The sequence below is a fragment of the Prinia subflava genome, chromosome 6 (genome assembly GCF_021018805.1).
Source record: "Prinia subflava isolate CZ2003 ecotype Zambia chromosome 6, Cam_Psub_1.2, whole genome shotgun sequence".
Classification (NCBI taxonomy): domain Eukaryota; kingdom Metazoa; phylum Chordata; class Aves; order Passeriformes; family Cisticolidae; genus Prinia; species Prinia subflava.
The window spans coordinates 4,143,608-4,159,925 of NC_086252.1; the positions used below are offsets into that span (position 1 = coordinate 4,143,608).

At 40.8% G+C, this 16,318-nt stretch overlaps 1 protein-coding gene across 1 annotated transcript in view; it reads right to left on the bottom strand.

Annotated features, from left to right (window-relative positions):
• Positions 1 to 7,749: 7,749 nt before the first annotated feature.
• FAM171B (family with sequence similarity 171 member B) overlaps positions 7,750 to 16,318 on the bottom strand; it is a 37,201-nt gene continuing 28,632 nt past the window's right edge. The window contains exons 7-8 of the mRNA XM_063399936.1: positions 15,865 to 15,988; positions 7,750 to 15,594 (exon numbers count right to left, since the gene is read on the bottom strand). Of these exons, the coding sequence (XP_063256006.1) occupies positions 14,259 to 15,594; positions 15,865 to 15,988 (1,460 nt within the window). The 3' untranslated portion in view covers positions 7,750 to 14,258. The remainder of the gene's footprint in view (positions 15,595 to 15,864; positions 15,989 to 16,318) is intronic.

Genomic DNA, 16,318 nt, shown 5'->3' on the forward strand with positions numbered 1-16,318 from the left:
ACAATTCTACTTCTGCAATACTCTATTCCCACAGATATCTGTGTACGCTATTTATGGTGTGGCCTAGAAATTCCAGGTAGAGGCAATACATCATAGCAGAGCTTGAATTGGTCCTTAGAGACAGAGGCTGGAACTCAGTGTGCTGACCTGATTTGTTCTGTGCTGAGCAGAAGCCAGAGGATAGGAACTAATATAAAGTATTGGGAAGACTTTCCTGAAGCAGTAAACAATGTACCGGAAGCAGAAGAGAAGCTGCAAATAGACCCAAATTTAGCACTAATCACTGTGGTTCCAAAATACTGGATATCAGTGCTGAAACATAAAGGTTCTTTTAAGCCACCTTTCACATTCCAAAATTACAGGGAGGTGGAAAATGCACTTTTTATGTTGTCATGACCCACAGCATTTCACAAGATGAGCTTGCTAATATATCGTACATCATTTTAATGTTGATACACAACAACACTGCATGTTAAAATGAGGAAATCCAGAACAAATGTAAGGCACCTTACATGCTGTTTGTTAATTGACAAGTGAGATTGTGTCTGATCAGATGACTTTATGTTCAATTCTTTACCACTTAATCCAATCCACTTTGCTCTTTACTAACTAAGCAATTATTCTTCTAACGCAACGAAGCCCCACCACTGGAGATGATCCTACGTGTAAAAGGTTTTAAAAGGATACCTGTAGTTATATTATAATAATATTAAACCAATTGGGAATAGATAACCACCCTCCCTTGAACTGAAAGATCCCCAGCAAACAGCCTGGGATTGCTGGATTATAGTACTGTTAGCTCCATACTACCTTAGCACAGCTCCCTCAGCTTTTAACCAACCTGACGCTCTTCCTGCATTTGTACTTTGCTGAACACAAGCAGGCTCACAGCTTCCTGTGTGATGGTGATAGCATATGTCTGACTTTGTTGCTGTCAGCTGGAGTGAAGGGGAAGACAATGCCCTTTGAACTGTGAAAAAGCAGTATAAAGCTTATCAGATCCTCTCCAGATATCACTGAAGGAAATGGGCTGGAAGAGTTGGCCCCACATCGGAAATATATATAAAAACCTGTCAGTACTAATCTTTCTGAAATGTCATTAAAAACATACTTTTGCAAATCTGAGTACCTGCTAGACAATGTCATTTGTGCAAAGTGAACTGAAGTACAAGTGGAGAGGAAGAACAGTACAGCACACATTAAACCAAAGTACATATCACTCAGTAGTCAGAAGTATCAAGACCACTTCATTTTACAGTGCCAAAATAAACTGTTCTTAGTGATTATTTCTGTGGTCCTTTTCTGAAGACAAGCTTTAAAGGCCTTGTACTGTATAAAACATTATATACAACTTTTACCACTAAAGAGTTTATTTGGAAGTTTTGTTTATCTGCAAAGCCTTCTCGATGAACTGCAGCAAAGTAAGATCATGGAATGACCCCACAAAAACCCCATACATAATAAAAAAAATATTTTCAGGCTAGTGTTAGGGTATATGTCCTTACTGTCCTGCCAGATATTGTAGACAGCATTAGTATATAAAATTTTTAATATGAATCAAGCAGTTTTATAATGATAAAACACCTATGTGATTTACCTTGTACTATATAGTCACAAAAACAGTTAAACAGCACAAACGCAGAAGCTGTAGAAGAAAAAAAATCACTTAGAAATTTTTATATGATAGTTGAAAAAAAAATCCAAACAAAATACTAATAACAAACACAAGGTTGAAAAGACTATGAGCAGAGATCAAGGAAATTCAATTCTTCCTTTTGATGCGCTCATTTTGGGGTTATGGCAACATCAGCTGAAAAGCAATTTTTCAATATCTTCATCAACATAACTGGGGAACATTTCTAGTTAATGCAAGTGGAGATGAATACAAGGGGCGAGGGGAGAAGAAAGAAGTATAACCCCTATTGCTCAATTTAGGCAACTGAAAGAAAACAAACCAAGCAAGCCTGCAGATGTTAGGTGAAGTATCAGCAACAGAAGTGCTTCACAATCTTTTCATAGGAAAGATTTTCATTTGCTGTGGGTTTTTGTTGGCCCTATAGCAGCATTAATACACAGTATTTATGAAAACCTTGTGTTTCACACTCAGGACACTTGCTCTCTTAAACAATAATTAAATCATTTAGGAGTCATGAAATCCCACTGGAGATCATTCTGATGGTTTCTATATAAGAATGTAAGCAAGAGTAAATATTATTCTCCATATTATTCAAAAACTATTTTAAAATAACATCCAGGCAAGTTTATTGGCAGGACTGAACACACAACGTTCCACTGCAAATCTGCCCCAATTTATCAATGCTGTACTCTGTTCCAGCTCTCTGTCACAATGCAATCTTCATATTTCCTGTACAAAGGAAAAGGAGAAGTCGCTTTTTCTGATATGGGGTCTTTGTTGGGCTTTTTTTCCTTATATTTATAGCTTTTGAAATTATGTGGAAAGAATGCAGCTGGCTGATGTCAGCCAGAGACCTGTACCCACGTGGCTTTGCTCAGAAAGTGCTGCCCAGTTTCAGGAGCTCAGTGTTCTATTGGACAAATCCAAATCCCAAACTTAGGACCATTGCTTAGTGATTGCTAGCAAAGCAGAAAGCAGAAAGCTGATCAGAACTCCACTGTGTCCCTGCCAATAGACACTGAGAGCCCCAGAGTCGCCCTCCTTAAAGGGGGGATCAGTCCCTCAGACTAGGCAGGGAAGAGGAGAAAGGAAATACTGAGAGAAAACTGAGGCACTGAACTGTTTTGCTCATTGTCCCTCAGGAAGCCTATAAAAGAACCAGGATGAGCTGCTTCTTAGTCCTGGTCTACCACAAGGTCATCTTACTTTTTAAGTCTCACAATACTTAGGGTTTTTTCGGCACTAAGTTACCACCTCTGACAGGAGTTATATCTTCTGTTTTCATTATTTGCAGGAGATTTCAGAAACATTAGGATTACATATCTGTTTTTTACTTGCTTATATATTGCTCAATTTTGTTTACTATAGAGACTTTCTCAAAAAAAGTCCAAGTGTTCACAGACCAGTACATAGAGTTGCAAGGTCAAAAAGTCATCCTTCTGCTCTCTGACCCAATAAATCTTGACAAGGTGACAAGAGAGGGGCAAAGTTCCCTTTCCTGCATTATATCACATAGCTTAAATTCTGGAAATCAGAGACTTCCCAAGTATACAGAAAATAGAGTTCTGACCTTCCACAGAGGTGAGAACTAATTTTTTTTTCTACCTTCTATTTCAAAATGAAATTCAGAACTGGGATCCCACAGTATTCAAAATTTCATCCTGTGAGGGCAAAATAATCCACTGTTACCTGGACACTTCATGGTAACAATTTAGAGAGATGAACACAGACAGCTGAAGCCACCCAGCTGTACCTTTTACACAGCCAACAAATCCTAGGGGTTCAGGAAGCTTTTCTGCAGTGACTAAAGATTAAGATGTCATTGCCTTAAAACGCAATAAAATAAACTAAGAGGCATGCACCATCTCAAAAAACATTAGGGCAAAACCTACAAGAGTTATTACTTTCACACATGGTTATTTCTAAAGACCATTAATGCAAGTGGATCCTGAGACAAAGCATGAGATTGCCCATACTCCAGATATGCTATTCAAGCTCTGCTGGCAAAAATCAGTACAGGCTGATCTGTTCCAGTGGAGAATAAGCCATGGTCATTTCAACTTCTGTAATGTTGTAAGCGGCTGAAGGTTAAGAACCTGTACTCTGAGGCCAGTAAAGCCAGACAGAACAAAAAGTGAATAAACACCAGACCAGCTCTGGAACAGGAATAGTTCAAGAGGCAAACAGTTTGTAAGAGCAAATCGATGTGTCTTGTGTCGTGTCATGTCATTTTGTAACTGCAAAAGGGAATTGTTTGTCATGTGTTATATATAATAAATAAAGGGAACAACATTCCCTGGGTTCTCACTAAAAGGGCTCACTATACAAGGACCTGGAAAAAACACATCCAAAATACGTTCAATGTAGCTGTTAATCTAAAACTTACTGCAACAGCTTCTTTCTGAAGCTCTTTTTGTAGAGAAGTTTGAAAAAATCTGTAACTTAATCCTTTAAAGGTATTTGTAATTCCATGCTTCAAAAGTTTTGCAAAGTGCAAGCATTGCTAGGTACCATTCTCAAACCTAGGATTAAGAATTGTATAAATCACAAGATCATGGATTGATTTTATCCATTCCTAGGATTCCTCTTCCTGCACAGCAGGTGCATAACATTTCTGCATGGCTGTTAACTCTATAACACCTCATGCCTAGCAGGGAAAGAAAAGTGAAAAATAACTTTTTATTTACTCAAACATGCTTCAGGAGAGATGACATCTTGGTGAAGACAAGGAAGAAAACATGAACAAGCTGATCCAGGAGATTTGACAAGAAGTCTGTGATACCTAGATGAAAATGCTATTTTGAGGGATTTGCTTAAGAATGTTGCATCTAGGGATGCTGTCTACTGATTCTCTTTCAGCTCCCTTCCCTTTAGCCTCATTCTGCTGGCAGGATTAAAGATTATTTAAAATTAGATTAAAGAATTAACTCTGAGAACTATTTGGTACACACATTATAAACAGCCACTTCAGTTGTTCCACTTTTTTTGTTTGATGTGCCCACTTGAGCAGACTCAAGTCACAGCTGTGACCAGCTCACCTCAGTTGTTCTGTTGTGGCTGTATCAAATCCCTGTGCAGTCAGTGCCTTTCACACGACAGTTCTCTCTCACTCAGGTCCCTGTTTCTTTCATGAGTCAAGTATCCAAAAACCTTTCTAACTTTATTCTCACCTCTGCACTGATCTGGATTCTGCAGCTTGATCAGCTTTTCTTCATCAACACTTTTCCTTCATTATCTGGCACAGGGAGGGCTTGTCCATTTTGGTGTGGCACGATGACAGGTCCCAGAACCTCATCCCACCTCCTTTGGCATCTCTGAGCCCTTGCCTGTCTGGGAGCTGGACTCAGTCATTTCTGAAACAAAAAGCCACTTCAGAGAAGCCAAGCACAGGGCAGGAAGAATTTTTTATGCCTTAAAAAATGTACATGGGACTGAAACCTCCATTACCACACCATCATAGAATGGTTGGAAGAGACCTTAAAGGACATCCAGTTCCAACTCCCTGCCATGGGCTGAGACACCTTCCACTATCCCAGGTTGGTCCAAGTCTTGTTCAACATGGCCTTGGACAATTCCAGGGATGGGGCAGCCACAGCTTCTCTGGGAAACCTGTGCCAGAGCCTCTCCACCCTTACAGGGAAGAACTTCTGCCTAATATTAAATATATAATATATAACTTCCACAATATTATAGCTATTATATGTTACAATGCATACTATAATATATATTATATATACTGTGATACATTAAAATATAGATTATATATATTTTTTTATATATACACACACTATATCCAGTAAAAACTAGCTCAGTTACTCTTCTATTACCAAAAGACCCGTAACTATCAAATGTTTGAAGAACTGTCACAAATATTTAACAGAGAGGGTAACTAAACGCAGTTTTGCAGGCTGGAGGGGGTGCAGCAGTTCCCCCTAGCGACCGCCTTGCAGAGCACAAACCCCGCTGCGAGGGCTCTCAGGGCTGCTCAGCCTGTAAAAAGCACGGAATAAAACAGGTGTGTTGCAAGCGGAACGAGAAGCGGCGAGGGCAAGGACGGGTGAGGCCCTGCCCCTGCAGTGAGGGCACGGCTGAGCCCCGGCCGCGCCATGGCCCGTGAGGGAGCCTGTGCCCCTGCAGTGAGGGCACGGCTGAGCCCCGGCCGCGCCATGGCCCGTGAGGTGAGGCAGTGCCCCTGCAGTGAGGGCACGGCTGAGCCCCGGCCGCGCCATGGCCCGTGAGGTGAGGCAGTGCCCCTGCAGTGAGGGCACGGCTGAGCCCCGGCCGCGCCATGGCCCGTGAGGTGAGGCAGTGCCCCTGCAGTGCCCGGGCACGGCTGAGCCCCGGCCGCGCCATGGCCCGTGAGGGAGCCTGTGCCCCTGCAGTGCCCGGGCACGGCTGAGCCCCGGCCGCCCGCTGAGGGGCCCGCAGCCCCGGGAGCCCCCGCGTGTTCCCACGGGGAACGGAGGCTGTGCCGGTCCGTCACTGAACCACAGCATCCACTGGGTGCGAAACTCCTCCGAGGCCAGCGAGTCCCAGCTGTGACCAACACCAGCGCCCCAACACCAGCGTCACGTCCCGAATTTCCTTAACCACCTCCAAGGGGCAGTGACGCCTGCCTGGGCAGCCCGTTCCAATGTCTGATCACCTTTCTGTGGAGAAATTATTACTAATATCCAGTCTAAACTTCCCCTAGCACAGCTTAAGGCTGTGTCCTCTCGTCCTGTCACCTCTCACCTGGGCGAAGAGCCCGACATCCATCCGCGCCCTCCTTTCAGGGCGGACAAAATCTCTGGAGAAACAACCCCAACTCCCTCAGCTGCTCCTCGTCACCCTGGTGCTCAGGCCCCTGCACCATCTCTGTTAAAGTAATAAGGATGTATTACTTACCTCAAAATCCACGGGGCTGAATTAAAACTCACCTCATCAACAGAAAATGTGTGGGTTTGGCTAGGTTAGTTCTTTTGGCAGTGTGGAGAGCAGGATCAGGTCACTGAAGAAATCACTGACAGGAATATAATCTGCAAGGGGGACTAAGCCATTGATTTAAAATTATTTTTAAAAACTGATTTAAATTTATTAAACTGAATTTGCTACAGTAAGATTACGCAGCTTCTTTCATATAATCACACAATTAATACTTTCTCTAACTGTAAGAATTTAACTGTAAAACAGTTTAAGAGTCGTACAAGGAAGAGCATGACAGATGCATGGATCAGGGAGAAATTGGCAAAGAGGATGCTTTTCCCATATGTCAGGGAGTGTTATTAAGGAAAATGTCTCAGTTCCCTTAGTACAGGTTAGGAATAAAATTTGTTCTCTGACTTGCTACACTTGCAATGATAGAATAGATACACAACGAAAAATACCTGACAGTTGTTACAGCCCTTTTGCAATCTGGGAAAATGTGGCAATCTAAGGAGCTAAAATGTGGATGGAGAGAAAGGAGGAAAAGAAAAGGGAAGACTATTTAATATTGCTATGTGTTTTTTCTTATTTTTGGAGAGATAACAGAAATTTGAATTCATTTTCTGTAGATACATCTGTGTTAATGTTCACATTAAATACATAAAACTTCGGGCAGACTGCCAAGATGAACTGGAGAAATGGCTCTGCAGTGAAATGTCCACTTTACAGAGAAAAACATGCACTTCTTTTTCTCATTCTAATAGAATTTAGAAACTAAACAACTTGTGAATGCAACAGAAAAAACAAGACTGAACAGCTACCTTGGAAACTCTTGTAATAACTGCAGAGCATTTCCAGCATACAAGAAATATTTTTAAACCAGTATTTTGACAGTCTTTGAGTGTATCCTTACAGCTTGCCACTCACTTCTGTGCCTTATTGTAACTGACATTGACACCTAAAATCACAAGCCAAACAGTATTGAATGATTAAAAGTGGTTACCTTCAGTGAAGGTCCTTCATGCGCAAGTGTGGCAGAATGCACACAACACAGGATTCTAGCAATTTTAAAGGTTGAACAAATTAGCATACTTAACAGAAACCATCCAACTAGAGGAACAGTTAATTAAGTCCCCCCCTTTTAGTTCTGGCCCCCACTGAAGCCCCCAACATACAGCTTCAAAGATACTCAAAATTTCAGGCATCAGTAACTTTTTCAAATTTTTTATTATATTGCATAAGCTGTAACATTTTACAAATCTTAGTTACATTTTCAGCAACAGATACACTGATACTGTAGTAAATAGAGAGTTGAAAAGACACCTCTGACAAAATATAAAAAGGTAGAAATACCTAAAACCAGGATGCCAATATCAAGAATGTTTTACATAAATGATATCCATACTAGAGAGTTTTTCAAAATAATTACCAAGGTCATGAAGCTTTTGTTGAATATAAGGCTCCAGAGTCCAAGGTGGTGAGTACAGTCAGTACCATGAGTTCACCTGCCTTGCAACACCCAGAGCCAGGCTTTGTATGAACAACATGCTCTAACGAGCACTAAAAACTGCCTTTCTACACAGTGACATGTAAAAATAGTACTGTTCTAACATGGACTGAAGTGCAACAAGTGCTTGAAAGGAACTAAATCAATTACCCGGGGAATAAAGTACCAGGATATTTTGGGGAGGGGGAATACAGGAATGTTCAGTAAGTCGTAAAACTGACTGAAAAAATTCATTTGGTAAAACAGTTTTCAGGCTGAGGGTGCTAGCACACAGGAAATAACAGAGTTTTGCCCTGCCAGTCTTAAAAAAACCTGAAGCTTTTTTTCAGAACACAATGAATACTGCTTTTAAAAGAAAACAAAGCTCAGATTGAAGTCATTTAAACCACCTTTCATATAAATTCTTTAACGCAAATGTAGCTGCCTACTGTCAGAAGTGTGGCACAAATTAGTACAAACTACTATCAAAGAATGTTTATCTTAACTCCGTAGGCATAGTACTATGTTTTCCTAATATCACTGAATTAAAATAAAATAATATGCAATTAAAAATCAATGCAGGTTAGGCTCCAAATTGAGATAAAAATTGGTTCTATAAAATAAGAATTACGTACCCTTCTCCATACACTTTCTGCTGCTACTGGCAAGCAAAGTTAGCAGCTGAAAAAAGGACTTTTATCATTATAATAGTGTTTATATATAAACATATATTAATTTCATTTTTGAATGAAAAGTCAGTTTCATATCTGTAAATCCAGTGACTTCAAGATGCTTGCACCTGACATACAAAGTTGAATCAGATCCCATATGCTCATTTTCAAAAGACGCTACTGTTCAGATTGCTAAAGATATATTTTTATAAATTTCTTTTCAAACATAAAATACAAAATCCAGGTTTTACAACAATTACCATCATCATCAACATGCAGAAGTCAGTATTCCAACATAAAAATCACTAAAATTGCCTTTTAAAATATTATAAAAGCTACATAATTGTATGAATTCAGGGTTTTTTTGGCTAACAGAAAAAAAAACATCATGTGCTTTTTAGATAGTCAGGTGTCCCACTGATAAAATAAATCTGATGAAAGAGGAAGGCACTTCAGCAGGCTAATTTATCTCCCCGTTTTCATAAAGTACTAGACAACAGATGTAGTAGATGCACTGCCTTTCACAGTGTTTGATCAGTAGTGTTGTGAAACTTTGCCACTTTTTAACTAACAAGAATTTATACTGGTGCCCGTTCATTTCATCCTCTTTGGTAGAAATGACTTCATAAAAACAAAGAAGACAACTCAACATTTCTAGATCCTGGATTATTTTTGGTGCATCATCTCCAGCTTTATAGTGGTAACTAATCTCCCTAGTCAATACATCATTTTTACTTTCAGGTTTATAACACCAGAGTTCTATTTTTTGATCATACTATAAAATGGGATTTTAAGTGATTCCCCCACCTTTTTTCTTTCATTAATAATATCTAGCATTTGGTAATAATCTAAAAATTACTGTTAGTGAGTTTGCACTTAAAACTATATGTACATAAATACGGGCTTTTCTTACAAAAGCTGACAGCTCGAGACGTGCCTTGTGAAGAACTGAGACAAAAGCAAATACTTGTGTTCAGAAAAAATTGATTCCACCAAAGCACAAAGACGTATAAGTTTGCAAACTAGCATCAGAAAGAAGCTATATCCTTTCCAATTTTCCCTTCTCATTCCCCTCTCCTTAGAAGGGGCTCACAGATGTGACCCACTTCTTCTTCTCAACGTAAGCAACCTCCAGATTCAAGGAGGTCAAAACCTCTGAATGTTTCCCCAGCCTTTCCAAGAGCTGTGTGCCACAAATCCTTGCTAATTTTTGTATAGGCCTAATTCTGGCACCATTAACAGTCTGTTCATGCCACAAAGAGCCAACAGAAAAAAAATCTTAAAAAATCATTTCAGTGATTCCTATAAATTCATATGTTGAAATCATAGAGAAATATAGAAAACCATTAGTTTGACTACAGAAAAAAAACTTCACTGTGACAGTCTGTCTTTTCTACATATTACACATCATGTAGAATTTTTTGTGGAATTAAAATTTTTAGAGCTCAGTATAGTCAAACACTTTTTAATGATCTAAAACCAAAGAGAATTCTAATCTCTAGCAGGCAATACAGGTTTTTTCAGTGCATAAATTCCAACATACAGCTGGAATGTGAAGACTGAGATAATATATTCTGAAGTATTCTGTATGAATACAAATCATAATAATTTTAGAGTTGGATTTCTAATCATTTTTCTTTGATGACCAGATACTTACTCTGTCAGAGAATGAGAACAACAGAGTGCCAAATTTGTTTCCTTTGAACTCACATAAATAAAGCCATTTACAGTAGTCTGTATTTTTTTATGATACAAGTAAGTTTGAGAAATTCGGTCTTTTTGGTATATACAATGAAAAATGCATTTTAAAAATCAAATATTACTGCAGGTGAACAAAATTTCAAGTAAAGACATATGAACTTAATATGAATTCCTCAAAACCATTAGATTGTTAGGGGTTTTCTATTATGTTCAACAGAATGTATAATCTCTTTTTCAAAAGGGAGCCATCAGAACCAATGCAACTCTGCAAACAGGGCAATGTTGAATCTCAAGAGCAGCTTTCAGAAGAAATGTGCACACAAAAATTGATTCCTACTAATGTATACAACAAAGCAAAGGATGAAATGATCCATATCTGGGCCTAGAAAGTCATATAAAAATCCAGTAGAACAGCACGTTTAAAAAAATTGTGAAAATGTATTTGGTATTGGACAACAGAATTCCTGTTACCTTGAAAGAGAACCAAAGGCATGCTAATATGACAAGCCACCTTCACATCTGAAATAGATGAATCATAATTAAACCTCTTTTAGGTTCCTCAGGCCAATTTAATTACAGACTTATTTGCACACTGGAGTAGTTTGGCCCTGGCTAGATGCCAGGCACACACCAAAGTGACTCTTACCAATCCCTTGCACAAAGTGGACAGAGGAGAGAAAATACAATGAAAGGTTCATGAACTGAGATAAGAACTGGGAGAGATCACTCACTGAGTACTGGCATGGGAACACAGACTCACTCACCTTGGGGATAATAACTGAATTTATTACTGACAAAACCAGAGCAGGATACTGACAAGTAAAATAAATCTTACAAACACCTTCCCTCCACCCCTCCCTCTTTCCCTGCTCTGCTTTGTCCCCGCAGTGACACAGGGAGACAGGCATGGGTCAGTTCATCACATATGGTTTCTGCCGCTGCTCGGGGCCACAGGTCCTTCCCCTGCTCCAGCACAGGGGCCCTCCCACAGGAGGCTGCTCTCCATGAACTTCTCCAACTCGAGTCCTTCTCAGGGGCAGCAGTTCTCCACAAACCCCTCCAGTGTGGCTCACGCTTCCACAGAGTGGAAGATGAAATACTGTGTCATTAGGCATTCATTGTGAAATCAGCATTCGTTACTGATGAGATACCACAGTATTGGGTTTGGGTAGCCAGGCTTTGATAATGGGGGGACTACAGGGGTGGCTTCTGTGAGAAGCTGCCAGAAGCTTCCCTGATGTCCAGCAGAACCAATGCCAGCAGCTCCAAGACAGAGCCACTGCTGACCCAGGCTGGGCCAATCAGAAATGATGGTAACACCTCTGTGATAACAGATCTGGGAAGGAAAAAAAGTTATGGTGCAGTTGTAATTGTGGCCAGAGAAGAGTGGAGTGAGAACATGTGAGAGGAACAACTCTGCAGACACCAAGGTCAGTGCCGAAGGACGGGGAGGAGGTGCTCCAGGCACTGGAGCTGAGATCCCCATCTGTGATGGTGATGCCCATGGACACTGGATGAGGCTGAGCTGGAGTTCATTCCTCATAGCAGCCTTTGCAGCACTGTGCATTGCACTGGGACCTGGAAAGGTGTTGACAGCACACCAATGTTTTGGCTACTGCTGGGCAGGGCTGGCACAGCATCAGTGCTGACTCTCCACATTCCCTGCCAATCAGCAGGCTAGGCGTGGGCAAGAACCGGGCAGGGGACACAACTAAGCCAGCCGACCCAAATTAACCCAAGGGATATTCCATACCATGTGACATCAGCTCAGATATGAAAGCCAAGGAAGGGAGTGGGGGCATTTGTGATTTACAAGGTTTGCCCTCTGGAGCAACCACTACACGTGTTGAAGCCCTGTTTCCCAGGAAGAGGCAACACATGGCTTGCTGTCAAGAACTAGAGAACAAACCTATTCTTTTCCCTCTTTGTGCACACGCAAACTGTTACTTTGCCTTAGCAAACTGCTTTATCTCAATCTAGGAGTTGTTTTCCACCTTATTTTCTCTCCCCTATTTAGCTGGGAAAGGAGAGCAATAGAGCAGCTTGATGGGCACCCAACATCCAGCCAAGGTCAACCCACCACACACACCTATCTCAAACTTAATTTGCACTTCCATACTTGTGAACTCAATAGGAACATTTCATTCATGAAGCAAATACTCAGTCAGGACTGATGCATTGCTGGTAACATCCTGGCTACCTTCCATATTCTTCTAGAAACAGCACCAGACAACTGACAATCCCAACACAACAGACATATTTCACAGTAATATTTCCTGAGTAAATATTCCCAGAAGCCCAGCTGCATAGGATACCTCCTAACTCTTGAGTGTACTACAGGGCAGGCACCACTCACGTCACAATTCAAATATAGGTATTGTGTGTTTGGGTCTTGGTACAGAACCTTAACCAAGCTCTAAGGGAAATATTTATAAAGCCTTTTTAGGATGATTTATAATCAAACTGCCAAAGCCAAAATGCTGGAACTTATTTCACCAGGGAAACATCCTCAAAGCCACAGAAATACATTCTGTCTGCTATATGAAGCACATTAAGAGATGCATCTATTTTTCTGTTAGCCAAAGTTGAAATGATCATTTTGAAAAGATGAACATTAAAATTAAAGAATATTCTGATGGCCTTTCCTTCCTCTATACATATCTTAGTTAAAATTCATGCATTCATGACTTTTGGTAAATTTAACTCTAACATGAGTCATAAATAGTATTTATATTGCATTATAGACCAAATTTTGCAATCTGCTGTCTCATGCTCATAACCTTCCCCCCCAACTTTTAAAGCCTGTTTAACTCCTCTGCAAACCTAGATAAAAGCAGCTCAGGCTGGCAAAATATAGGCACATAAACCCCAAATGATCTCTCATTGTTTTAAACATAAAGAAAAAAGCAATGGTGCCGATCTTTCCTGCTCAAGAAACTATTTCCAAGGCATGATTTGTCTAATCTTGCACACTTCATCATGGGCCAAACTCTCACTTGTGAATATGCAGAGATTCAAGGCTTGGAGCACAGCTGGCCCAACAGCATGCAGAAGAGATGTTTGCAGACAAAGAAGCCAGAACAAGACACTGGGATCAGGAGCAGCTCCAGCTTCAAATGCTACCCAAACCGGTCCTTTTCTGCTGGATGTGGACCCTTCATAGCCGATGTCAGTCTTCAACATCCACAGGCCATAACAAAGCAGATTTAAACAAATCTTAATATAGTGGGGACCACGAACTGCAGAGGCCACACCTGTACACTTCCCCTTCCCCCAGTGTTGTATGGAATTGCACATGGATGGGCACACAGGGAGGGCAGTAATGCTATGGAGCTCCACTGATAAATCCAGCAGAGCTCCTCTGCTGGTGTCGTGGGACCAACGGATGAGACATTTCACATTATACAAAGGAGTAGTAACGGATCCCTAGAAAAGTTCACATATAAAATACTGTACAGATGGTCACGATTAGGAACAAGGCTGAGGAATGGCTTTAACTAGGCTACCATTGCATTAGCAACAAGTACAAAAAACATAAATCATGTGCCTACATTTCTCACTGTGCATTCCCAAAGGTGTGTCCAAGAATGACAGGCTAAGTAAAATGTGGGCCCTTCCCCATACTGCCAGTAAAATTAGGAACTGGAAAAGTTTAATAGTAACATTTCCCTGTTTTCAATTCACATGGGATATCAACTGCCCAGCTGAAGTTTGGTAACTCAATCTGTATGTTAAAAAATGAAACTTTTCTTGATACTAGAAAACAGCATTTGCCTTGTAAACCCAACACTGCAGAATTACAGAAGCAGGCAAGAGGTCAACAACCAGCAGGGAGAGCAACAGCACAAAGCACACTGTTTTAATTTATAGGAATAAGCGGCCTCTCCTCTCTTTTCTTCCAGATATTGGTTTTGCTATCTCTTTTCAAGAGGGGTGGTCTATCCCTTTTTTTAGCAGAAGGGATACCAGATTCATGACTTCCTGGCAGAGATTTTTTCCTTAGACTTTCCTCATCATGCTGTTCTAGGACTGGCCCATTCCCTCCTTCCATAATGTGTCTCACAGCCTGGTCCTCTGGAGTGCAAACAGTGGTCCCACTTTCACTGCTACTCAGATCCAGATCTTCCAAGTAAAGAATCTTAGAATGTGGCATACTTTTAATGAAAGTTTTCTCTCTCTCCAGTTTCCTGTTAGGATGATGCTCATTCATGTCCACACCAGAGTCCAGACTGGTATCATTACTCTCAGTTTTTTTGCCCTTTTTCAGATCTATGAAAGAATGCCTCACTTGAGCAATTGGCTTTCCATCCAGGGACACAAACCATGCTCTGGGATGTGGAGATGGTTTTCCTTTAGAGAGTTCCAGCAACGTTTGTTCTGAAATCCCCTGAAGTTCGGATGAAAAGGGAGTCATCACAACTGCTTCATTCAATGTCCCAGGAACAGAGACAGACTCCAGCAGGCTGTTGGTGTAGCGGCCCCAGTTGGATGCTTGGGAAGGTAAGCCCTCTTCACCATCCAGGGCACTGCTCTCGTCTCTGCAGGCAGAAGGCTGGGGATGAGAGTGCCCTGGCATTTTGGGGAGTGTTTGCATGTAACTCTCACGATTCATGGGTTCCATCATGGGGCCATACACCAGCTGCCCTTTCCTTGGCAGAGTTGCTGATTTAGCAGGATGCAGTTGTTCCGGGGAATGGAAAAGGTCTGAGGTTTGAAGAATAGCAATAGGCTGGTTGTAAATATGCATTAGATGTTCTGGGATATGGGAAAGCCCATACATCTCCTCTTTCAGTGAAAGGTATCTGTTTTGGTCTGGAATGTCCCTAGGAGCCTGGGAAATAGCACTGTTACTGTGCTTTGGCTGCTGTAAAAGCCTCACTCCAGCACTAGGCTCCACTGAATGAGCCAAATTTCCTGCCTGACCAAGCTGACAGGATGACTGATAAGAAGCATCCTCTGAGTAGATTTTAAATTTGTCTTGTGATTTTCCATCTTCCGTGTCTATGGACAGCCTTCTTTGAGGGCTGTATGAAGAAATCTTCGGCGTATATAACTGTGACTTATCCTCCAGCTTTAAAGACCCTTTGACAGCATTGATGTGATTTATGTGAGTTGTTGACGTTGTCTGGTCTTTTTTTATGACCTCCAGCTTGGTTGTGTTTTTCTCCTTTTTCTGTGTCCGACGACATTTATCCCTATGTAAAGGAGAAGCAAGGTCACTGCAGAGCATATTAGGAAATACTGCACTGTTGATTACCAAAGCTACAGGTTAGACTTTCGTTAAGAAGTTGTAGTGTAATGTGATATCACAGACTTCAAATGAAGTTTATTTTAAAGTTCATAATATAAAATACAGTTACAACTGTAATTTAAAAAAAAATTAGGCTACATATTACAGTTTAGCTAAGAAAACAAGTCTTAACCTCAAAAGACTGTTTTATCAATCTCAAATTCCACTGGCTTACCTGCAGTAACAAAGGAGAACAGCAAAAAATCCAATGATAATGACAACAGTTCCTCCCAGTATGGCCGTAAGGAACACGGTGTGATAGGCTGTTATGTCCTTGGAAACAGCACTAATAATGGATTCTAGATTATCAAACAAAACAAGACATGCATTAGTTCTTAAAACCAAATTATTCCACTTGATGTGCAGAGCTAATAAACTGAATGGTACTTTTCCAGTGATTTTGTGTTCCAGTGGCATTATGTTCATCCTTCCCTTTTCACCTTGCTATTTCAGCAAACTAGAAAATACACAAACAGGTTACAATATAATGACAGGTTCATCTCAAGTACTAAAGCCTTACCATGACATCTACTTCATTCCAGACAAATTATATTTGTATTAACTGCCCAAACTAACTTAGAAAAATGGTCTACATTTTCTACTTAGCACTCTGTCAGAGAGCGCTACCT